Here is an 11,236-nt window from a genome sequence, read left to right as displayed (position 1 = left end):
CAGACAGGTGAAAAAAGGTTTTGCTAAAGCAGACCAGGTGAAAGGATGTTTTGCTGAAGCAGACGCAGGTGAAAAGATGCTTGATGTTTAGAAAGAATGTAAATATGACCCCACAGACAGTGGGAGCTGGAGCATTGGTTTGCTTTGCCCTGCCTTCCTAGTCTTCACTGACGAAGCATGTCTTGGTTCACCTTACATTGCACTGCTGAGCTTTGTTTCTGGTGACTTCATAGAGAGAAACTCACCAAAGAACTTCTGAGGTTCCTGCTTCTGGTCACTTCCACAGACTCGAGCTGATTGTCAAACATCATGGTTTCTCCTGGACTGAATTATCTTGCTGGTTCATGTGTGGTGTCTGCCTAGTGGACCGGTTCGTGTTTGGTGTATGCTACTGGGCTGGACTGAGAACAACAAAGATTGGAATCACCCCAAAGAATTATTTCTAAATACGTCCACTTCCCCCGTAGCCTAATAATCTTTCTTTTCCTCTCTCTCTGGTATGTGGTGGGCTAGAGAGGAGGTTGAACGCTCATTAAAGTAAGTTGTGAAAAATATATGCCTACAACACCCACATCAACAAGGCCACACCTCCTAATAGTGCCATTCCATACGGCCAAGCATTTAAACACATGAGTCTATGGGGGCCAAGCCTATTCAAACCACCACAAAAACTTCCTGTGTAAGGTTCCAGTGACCTTTGTCTGAGGTCTACTAGATTTCTTCATGACAGTTACTATCAGGCGATCATATGGGAAAACGCTGCCCCACAAGCTACCAGCTTTATTTACTGTTTTGTCTTTGTAGGGCTGACACAAGGGACTCCATTTTTGTCCTGCCAGCTTTCTTTCACATTGCTCTGCCAAGCCAACCCCCGACACCACTCGAGGTGACTCCCCTGCTTCAGCTTTGACTATTTAGTCTCTAATTCTGGGACCAAGGCACAGCTGAGAGCTATGGGGTACAGAGAAGCACCCTGTTTTCCCTAAGAAATGTCTCCTTTGCTAGAGGACTAGGTATGCATTTAGAATTGCATGATGGTCCTGTTGGGATGACCTTGGGCAAATATTTTCTTTGGGGAAAAAAAAAAAACCAGAAAGTAGCCCTTGTGCAAAACTGTTCATGTTTCCACTCATTTTCCATCTGCATTACATGCTTATTTATTCCATGTGCAGAGCTATCCATCTGTGCATATGAGTGAGTATGTGCATACCATTAACCTGCTTGTGCAAGTTGGGGGATAATCTACAGGAGTCAATTCTTTTTCCCCATATAGGCCCTGGGGATCAAATTCAGCTCATCAGGCTGAGTGGCAGGCACACTTACCCACCAGGCCCATTCATAGACTGAAGAACAGTATAGGGGCTGGAGAGAAGGCTCAGTAATTAGGAGCACTGCATGGTGGCTCCTAACCATCTATTAACCCCAGTTCCAGGAAATCAACATCCTCTTTCTGGTCTCTCCCAGTACATGGTGTACAAATACTCACATACATAAACTAAAAATAAATTAGTCTTAAAAAAATAAAAGTGCAGCCGGGCAGTGGTGGCGCACACCTTTAGTCCCAGCACTTGGGAGGCAGAGGCAGGCGGATTTCTGAGTTCGACGCCACCCTGGTCTACAGAGTGAGTTCCAGGACAGCCAGGGCTACACAGAGAAAACCTGTCTTGAAAAACCAAAAAAATAAAATAAAATAAAATAAAATAAAATAAAATAAAATAAAATAAAAACAGAGATTAGTACACTTTCTGGAACTGGGTTTACAAAGAGAAGCAAGGGAAGGCAATGTCCAGGACTCTCCTCATGAAAAGAGACACACAGAGAGACTAAGCACCGGCCTTTATTAGTTCAGCAAAGAAAGGAAGAAGCAGCCCCCAAGTAATGCACTTCCCTCTTCTGGACAAGATGCCCAGGGTCCCCAGGACAGATGCTCTGCCCCATGCCTGTTCTGCAGCCCCCAGCTCCGCCCCTCTAAGGAAGGACTGGATTTCTGTCTACACTTGCAAACTGGCAGGAAGGCCTTCAGGAGCCCTGGGCTTCAAGCTGTTAGTTTTCACCATGTAGATGGGTTAGTAAAATGGAGCAGGATACATATTCATCGTTTCCCCCAAGGCAATTTCTGGCCTGCTCACTCAGGGCCACATGTTCTTGAGGTCAGAAGACTTTGTGTCTAAGGCTTCAGATGAAATAGAAGATAAGCATCTCTCTGTTCCAGCAAGCAGTCTCTGCATCACCGCCTGTCAGTGTGCTTGCTAGAAAAGAAAAGAATGAGAAGATAATGTTAGAATAATGGTGGCAGTGCCAGTGGTGATGGGGGTGATGGTGGTGGTGGTGATGGTAGTGGTAGTGGTGAGGGTAATGATGATGATGGTGGTGGTGGTGGTAGTGATGGTAGTAATGGTGGTGATGGTGGTGGGGGTGGTGATGGTGTTGGTTGTAGTGATGGGGATGGTGACGGTGGTGGTGGAGGAGGTAGTGATGGTGATGGTGGAGGTGGTGATGGGATGGCTGTAGTGGTGGTGATGGTGGTGGTGGTGGAAGAAAGAGGAGAAGGAGCCACCAGCTGTTATCTCCTAAGGAAAAAAAAATCCCTCTGTGTGTACCAATTTTAAAAGATTTGTTTTACTTACGTATGTATATTTGTATCTATATGTGTACACATGTGTATAGATTCAGGTGTGCAGAAGAGGGCATCAGATTTTCCTGGAGCTAGAGTTACATAGGACACTGTGAGCCTCCTCACACGAGTGCTAGACATGGAACTCAAGCGCTCTGGAAGAGCAGCAGGCACTCTTGACCACTGAGCCATCTCCAACCTGTTGGATCTTCAGGACAACAAAAGGAGAGGCTGCCACTATCCGAATGGTACAGGAGAAACAGAAAGCAGTTGGGCTGGCTTTCCCATCCAGCTAGTCACTAGTAGACTCAGGATCTGAAAGCTGTTGACTCCAAATACCAGGCCGAGCCACCTCTGTCCCTACTGCCTCCCTGTCTCCATGTATGTGGGAGCTGTCTGAAATGACACCTTTGGGGAATCCCATGATCCTCTTTAAGAAGTCATTCACTGCCAGGTGGTGGTGACGCATGCCTTTAATCCCAGCACTTGGCAGGCAGAGACAGGTGGATCTCTGAGTTTGAAGCCAGCCTTTGCCTACAGAGTGAGTTCCAGGACAGCCAGGGCTACACAGTGAAACCCCATCTCAAAAACACAAGAAGAGGAAGAGGAAGGGGAGGAGGAGGAAAAGAAGTAGGAAAGGAAAGGAAAGGAAAGGAAAGGAAAGGAAAGGAAAGGAAAGGAAGAAGGAGAAGAAGGAAGAGGAGAAGTCATTCACTGAGGACCAGGCCCAAAGACAACATCATCCCAATGTACAGATGCAGAAACAGAGGCTGGAGAAATGGTTAAGAGCACTGACTGTTCTTCCAGAGGTCCTGGGTTCAATTCTCAGCAACCACATGGTGGCTCACAACCATCTGTAATGGGCATCTGCTGCCATGTTCTGGTGTGTCTGAATACAGCTTCAGTGTACTTATACACATAAAATAAATAAATAAATCTTTTTTAAAAATAAAATAGATGCAGAAACAGAAACTGAGAGAGGAGAGGTAGCTTGCTACAGAGTTAGGATGCGGAGTGATCAGCCCACACTAGCCAGAGTCTAAGCCCCTAAGCACCCCACAATTCTTGGAATTTGTGTGTGTGTGTGTGGTGTGTGTGTGTGTGTGCATGTCACAGTATAGATGTAGATATCAAAGCACAAGGGTACATTGTGTAGGAATCCTCTCCTACCCTGTGGGTCCCAGGGTCCAAACTCAAATGTTTCAGTGGCAAGTGTCTGCCAGCTGAACCACCTCACCTGCCCCCACAGCTCTGTTTTCTAGAAGAAATCAAGAGTTTTCTGTGATGGAAGACAAGGCCCTTGATACAGGAGGAAATGGCAGCCTGGGAGGCAGGGGCAGAGCCATATGTAACTATCCTGGCAGAAATAATCATTCTACAGATACACGTGTGGAGGTGAAGACACAACTCGGTTGTTAGAGCACGGCCCAGCATGCACGAAGCCCTGTATTTGGTCCCCAGCACTGCATAAAACCAACAGTGGTGGCAGAGTCCTATAATCCCAGGACTTGGGAGCCGTGAGAAGAAGGATCAAAAGTTTAAAGTCGTCCTAGTCTACATACAAGTTCTTCAAGGCTGGGGAGGGCTGTCCCTCCCTTTGGCTTATCAGCCCTTAGAAGTTGGAATTTCTCTAGGAGTATCATGCTGGGAGAAGAAAGGGTTGAAGCCCAGTAGCTGGAAGAGGAGGAATTGTCTGCTAGAAAGAGATTTCACAAGGTTTTGTCACCTTGTCACCTTGTGGCAGAGACTGGAGCTTAGACACGGATGACTGACAGATCACACTTTGGCCGAGACCACTTAGTGAAGCATCCCTCTATTTAACCTAAACCTCAGGTCGGGACCCTAAGAGTGGACACAGGAGCCCCGGGAGTCACCACTGGCCCTCTTCCCAGTGTGCTCCCGTGGAATAAGTCCCCTTTTCCTGTCTTTCTCCATTAATTGTGTCTTTGATTGACCTATTGAAAACAAGCAGCTGAGCCCAGGTCACGGAAGCTGCCAAGCCCCAAACTCTCAACAGAACAACTCTAGTTAACACCAGGCACATCAGAGGAAGCTGACTCAGAATAGGGCTCTGGGGCCAGAAAGGGTAGAAGAGGAGAGTTAGCCCAACCCTCATGCTCCAGAGTAGAACTCTCGCTCTCTTCCCCATCTTCTTGCCCTCTGCAAGGGTGTCTCCCTGGGACATCTTGGACAGGACCAAGCAACAGTCTACATTTATTCCATGGCAGCCTTTTCTGTGCCTGGGTGCTCCATAATACCCAGTCAGCTCCTCCATAAAATAGGGTCAGAGTTCACACCATCGATGACACCACGGTAATAAGATGGTGGGTGGCAGAGCGTATGGAAGAGCACTCTACAAACTACCAGGTGATATTCTGAAGGGAGCATCCGTGTACCATGACCACAGCGCAAACTACGCAGCACTGACCACACATAAAAAAAACCACGTCCTGTCCTCTTTGGTCTGTAAAGATCTCAGAGAGGGCTAAGCATGATGGTGCATGCTTTTAAACACTCAGTAGACAAAGGGTTCTGGACCTCTTTGAGTTAGAAACCAGCCTTTTCTGATCCAGGCTACAAAAAAAAGAAAGAAAGAAAAAAAGAAAAAAAACTGCAGAGAAGCAGAGAAGGGTCTGAGCGAGGGAGAGATGGCTCAACTGTTAAGAGCAGCCCTGGCTGCTCTTCTAGAGAACTCAGTTTCAATTCCTAGCACCCGCATGGTGGCCCACGACTGCTGTAACCCCAGTCCTGGGGGGAATCTGATGCCCTCTTGTGGCTTCTGTAGGAATTGCATGCACAGGGTGCACAGCCGGCTCTTACCTAGCTGGTAAATAGGGCATCATCCCCTCCCAATCTGAGATCTCTTGGTGACCAGTAGGTTCCCTGCTTTCCTCCTTGCTGGCTCCCTTGACACCCTGGCCTCTGAGCACACTGCCCCCCCCACAAAAAAAAAGCCCTACCATGAACATACTTCCAATAGTCACCCTTTCCAACAGAAGGCCTAGGACATACCAAGCTGGCCCCAGGTCCTTCACACAGGATGGACAATGTTCCTGTCACAGTGGGGCTTGCAGTAAGGATTCAGCCAGTGTTCCAGAAACTGCTCCTCAGCACGGTGCTCCAGGGCCAGGAGATGATGCATATACTCCTGAAGAGACAAACACACAGCAATGGGAGGCTCATGGAACTCACTACATAGACCAAGGCTAGCCTTAAGCTCGAAGAGATCTGTCTGCCTCTGCTTCTCGAGTGCTGGGATCAAAGTTGTGTGGCACATACCCGGCTGCCCCCTTTCTTACCCTCAGTCTTTCACACAGTCCAGTGAGAAGCCAGCCAGCCAGGGAACCACATGGGGCAGCCTGCAAGAGTCAACCTCACTCCGAAAGGACCCTGGATGCTATAACCATGAGGTGTGAATCACTCCAAAGTGTGTGTGAAACAGAACCACAATTTTTTTTTTTTTTTTTTTTTTTTTTTTTTTTTTTTTTTTTTTTTTTTTTTTGGTATTTTCGAGACAGGGTTTTTCTCTGTGTGGCTCTGGCTGTCCTGGAACTCATTCTGTAGACCAGGCTGGCCTCAAACTCAGAAATCCACCTGCCTCTGCCTCCCAAGGGCTGGGATAAAAGGTGTGTGCCACCACCACTTGGCTCACAAAATCATTTTTGTTTTGTTTTGTTTTTTTGTTTTGTTTTCAAGACAGGGTTTCTCAATGTAGCCTTGGCTATCCTGGAACTCACTCTGTAGACCAGGCTGGCCTCGAACTCAGACATTCGCCTGCCTCTGCCTCCCAAGTGCTGGGATTAAAGGCGTGCGCCACCTTGGCTATGTGCTATATGTAATCCCAGCACACGGCAAGCTGAGACCGGAGAATCGCCATACATTCAAGGCCAGCCAAGCAACATAATGAATTCCAGGCCGGCCTAGGCTTAATGTGAGACCCTACTTCAAGAAAAAAGAAAAAGAAAACAAGGGAAAAAAAGAAAGTATTCTGTGGAAAGAGATGCTTAACATTCCTCTTGACAAGGGCCTAGAACGCGCATTCAGGTAGAGCATTCCCACCCACTTTGTCCCACTTTGGAACTGGAAAAACTTACATTGAGTGAGTAGGTCTGCTTACGCACACCTGCACTGGAACCACACACTCAGAAAGACAAACAGTGCCTGTTCTCTTTCACATGCAGATCTATGCAGGCCTCCGGGAACACTACACACACATGATGCACATACATACATAACATGCAAGCAAAACACCTCTACACATAAAATAAAAATAAGTCCATAATCTTTAAGTAGAGAGAGGGCTACAAGGAGTACAGAGAAAGACAGTATCTCAAAAACAAACAAATCCCAGGCTCAGATGATTCTCTGCCTCTGCCTTCTGAATAGCTAGGATCTATGGCACATTGCTACCCGGCCCCGGGGGGGGGGGCGGTTTATTTGTGAGTTTGTTTTTTTAAGGACAACAGCCACAGTACACTGAGGGTGTGGCTTAGTGCCTGGTACCCAGTAGGTCCTCAGAACAGCTTGCCAAAGAGATATATAACTGAATACATGAAGAGATTGCTTTTTTTTTTTTCCTCACTAAATCCTCCCTGGAAGGTCCCTCGCTGTCTGTGTCAATTGTCTTTGCTAGAACAGCCAAATGGACATAAAAGCAAAAGTTGGTGACTATTTCACAGCGGCTGAAGTCATCACTGAAGAAAAGCCACCAAAATAGACACACACTGAGAACAAGAAAGAAGCCAGCCCCGGTTTCCATGACACTTCAGTATTTATTTTAAATGTTGGGGAAATGAATCTGCCACAAAGGCCTGAAAGCAGTCATTAGTCAAAGATGAAAAACCCACTACAAATCAGCTAAAAACCACAAATTCAACAATTGCACTGGCCGAGTCAGAAATGACCCAGTACTAATGACCCTCTCAAATGTTCCTGGACTAAGAAGGGAGCAGGAGATGGAAAACAGGTTTTCATTTTCTTTAGATTCCCTTCTCCAGGGAGGGAAGAAATTAAACAAAAACAAAAACTCATATTTGTGTTCCATGTCAAATGCTCATTGTAATGATTTAAAGTGAATCTTTTCCCAGTAATTGGAATGGAAACTACACTTAGACCCTCCCTGGAGTGGCGAGATAATGAAATGAGATGCCCAGCAGAGCCTGACCTGTCCCAAAAATGACATAGCCAACAGCCTATCAAGGCATGAACTCTTTCCAAGATGGCTCCGTCCTTTCCTATGACATTTGGGCAGGATTACAGATCCATTGACATTCAGGAGAATTTATTTTGCTCATTTAGTCAAAGGTAATCACACGGGCTGGAGGATGGCTCAGAAGTTAACTGTCCTAGATTCCCCCCAAAGGCTCCACGTCTCAGGAAAGTCGATGCGCGCTGACATCTCAGTTACTCTGAACTGTCTTTGAGATCATGGGAACAAAAGGGGTAATGGAGTTCCTGGGACAGTTGTCATGGCGCTAAACATGAAAGCATATTCCAAAGGCCACTTACCATAAAGCCGGCCTGATTTATCTGCAGCCAGTAAGAACACACCTGAAAGGAAGACAGACCCAAACAGCCCAGCTTCCTAGAAAGGCAAATCCCCAGGGTACAGGAGCACTTATAAACAGAGATGATCACAAAAGGCGTCGCTGAAGCCTGAATGTCCTCGTTCTTAAAGAATTTGCCTGCTTCTCCCAGGCAACTGGCAAACAAATTCTTCCCTAAGATTTGGAAAGATAAGAGGAGCTTAATGAGTTTAATTGAGGCAGCTGAAAGAGATTTCCTTGAGATACACTCCAGGTTCCGCAGTGAAATTCTATCCTGCTGAGGACGCACACACCCCTACCCATTCTCCCCAGGAAGCAGAGACACAGCTAGCATTTACTAAATGCCGATCATGGGTTTGGTTCTGGAGACCCAGAAGTGAAACAAACTTTCAATCTCCTAAAGTGATTTAGGACAGTCTAATAGGACAGTAACTGTCAAAATTGGGGGCTGGAGTGGCTCAGTGGTTAAGAACACATACTGTTCTTGCAAAGGACCCAAGTTCAGCTCCCAGCACTCACATATACACACATGCATACCCATGTATACATACCCACACACAGACAAGCACACAAATGCATAATTAAAAATTTAAAAATAATCTTTTAAATAAACAAAAATGTAAGTGTTAAATATAAGGGTCACCAAAGCAATAGCTTCAACACTCAGTGAGAGGGTAGGGCTGACAGTTAACCCATCATCTCTCTGAGCCTTTTTCTAGAAATCCGCTTTCATACGGGTGTGTTTAGTGAGGTGTACAGCTTTGTTTTGTAGATGATTACGACAGATACACAAGAGATATCTTCTCAGTGCCCCCTAGTGGATGTCTGAAAATGCAATTGGTGCTGAATTTCCCTAGACCATATTTTTTCCTATACACACGGGCCTATAATGAAGTTTAGTTTACAAATTGGGCCAAGCAAAAAGTCAATGACAATAATTAATTCTAAAACAGAAAAACCTCAGGGAATGGCCTGCCTCAGTGGAGGCTGGGTTGGGTCTGTCTGGGGAGAAAGTAACTGAACTTATCCATAACAACAAAATAGAAAGCTAGCAGATCATATAGTTCCAGTAGTAAAGTCCTTGCCTTGTAAGCATGAGATCCTAAGTTCAGTCCCCAGAAGCCACATTTAAAAACCCAGGCATAGGGCTGGGCGGTGGTGGCGCACGCTTTTAATCCCAGCACTTGGGAGGCAGAGGCAGGTGGACTTCTGAGTTTGAGGCCAGCCTGGTCTACAGAGTGAGTTCCAGGACAGCCAGGGCTACACAGAGAAACCCTGTCTCGAAAAACAAAACAACAAACAAACAAAAACAGGCATAATGGTGTGTAGTTTTGTTTTTGTTTTTGTTTTAGGTTTTTTCGAGACAGGGTTTCTCTGTGTAGCCTTGGCTTGTCCTGGAACTCACTCTGTAGACCAGGCTGGCCTTGAACTCAAAAATCTGCCTGCCTCTGCCTGCCCCTGCCTCCCAAGTGCTGGGATTAAAGGCGTGTGCCACCACCGCCCGGCAATAGTGTGTACTCTTAATCCCAGTGCTGGGGACACTAAGTCAGGCAGACCTCTGGGCTCACTGGCTAGCCTGCCTAACCTACTTGGGGAGCTCCAGACCTATGAGAGACCCCATCTCAAAATAAAAGGTAGATGGTTCCTGAAAAGTTACACTCAAGGTTAACCCTGGCCTACACACACATACACAAGCACACAGGTAAAAGCATAAATGTACACACACACACAGACACACACAAAAATAAAACAATATGCCACAATAAAAGCTTTGTAAATGCAGTCTATCATACACATGCATGCACACACACACACACACACACACACACACATACACCCTCAGTGCTCAACATAGCTTATGGGATTGCGCTTTCTCTTCTTATGGGAACACGAGATGGTGTAATGCCTGTGAGTAGAGAGACACCATGACCAAGGTAGCTCTTATAAAAGAAAACATTTAACTGGAAGCTTGCTTATAGGTTCAGAAGGTTAATCTATAATAATCATGGTGGGAAAGAGACAGACACAGCCCTGGAGCAGTAGCTGGGCTTTTACATCCTGATCTCTAGGCATCGATCAGAGAGAGAGAGAGAGAGAGAGAGAGAGAGAGAGAGAGAGAGAGAGAGAGAGAGAGACTGGGGCCTAGGGTGAGCCTTTGAAATCTCAAAGCCCACCCTCAGAGACACACCTTTAAAAGGGCACACCTACACCAACAAGGCCACACCTCTGAATTCTTCCAAACAGTTCATCTGGAGACCAAGCGTGCAAAACGTATGAGCCTGTGAGAGCATTCTCATTCAGACCACCACAGAGACCAAGTGGCTGACAAGTGACAGGTAGGAGTGTGCACACACTAGAGATGGACACCCTAGGCAAGATGAAGCAAGACATCCCAAGACCACATCACCCTCCCCAGAGTAGCGTACAATTTTGACTTACGCCTTGGTCCCTGCTAAAATTTCCCACTTAATATTTGTAGATTAAGGGTGACCAGGAATCACAGCAAGCAAATAAGGAAAAGTGAGCTCCCAGGAAGGGACAGGAAAGAGAAACACTGTGACAGTCCGAGGATGAGGAGGGTGCCAGGCAGAGCTGAGGGGAAGGGGCCTTCCGGGTAGATGGGGCCACTGGTGAAAAAATGATATGCTCTCGTTTAAAAAGCCCTGAGAAGTTCTGGGTGACTGAGCATCAGTTTCCTGAGAAGCGTGGCAGGGAACCCAGAGATGGCTTAGGGCCAGCATGTCCCCAGGCCAGAGTACACTGCCTCTTTTCTATAAGCAGAAAGGAGGCAGAAGGCTGCCTTACTTAGTTAGGGTCACGACCGCTGTGATGAGACGCCATCACCAAAGCAAACTAGGGGAGAGTGGGTTTCCTCTCTCACCGTTCCACGTAACAGTTCACCGTCAAAAGCAGTGAGAACAGGAATTCAAGCAGGGCAGGAACCTGGAGGCAGGAACACGTGCAGCGGCCATGGAGGGATTCTGCTTACCATCTTGCTCCTTGTGGCTCCTTGCTCAGCCTGCTTCTTTTTTCCTTTTTTCTTTTTTCTTTTGTTTTGTTTTTTTTTTTTTTTTTT

The 11,236-nt window shown here is 46.5% G+C and overlaps 1 protein-coding gene across 1 annotated transcript in view; it reads right to left on the bottom strand.

Annotated features, from left to right (window-relative positions):
- Positions 1-1,819: 1,819 nt before the first annotated feature.
- The window catches only part of CUNH17orf67 (chromosome unknown C17orf67 homolog), a 20,760-nt gene continuing 11,343 nt past the window's right edge, over positions 1,820-11,236 (bottom strand). Inside the window, exons 3-4 of the mRNA XM_031353207.1 lie at positions 5,627-5,762; positions 1,820-2,249 (exon numbers count right to left, since the gene is read on the bottom strand). Coding sequence (XP_031209067.1) covers positions 5,646-5,762 — 117 coding nt within the window. The 3' untranslated portion in view covers positions 1,820-2,249; positions 5,627-5,645. The remainder of the gene's footprint in view (positions 2,250-5,626; positions 5,763-11,236) is intronic.

Source organism: Mastomys coucha, unplaced genomic scaffold (assembly GCF_008632895.1).
Source record: "Mastomys coucha isolate ucsf_1 unplaced genomic scaffold, UCSF_Mcou_1 pScaffold5, whole genome shotgun sequence".
NCBI classification, from domain to species: domain Eukaryota; kingdom Metazoa; phylum Chordata; class Mammalia; order Rodentia; family Muridae; genus Mastomys; species Mastomys coucha.
The sequence above is the reverse complement of the archived record's forward strand: the minus strand, read 5'-3'. Positions and strand labels throughout refer to the sequence as shown.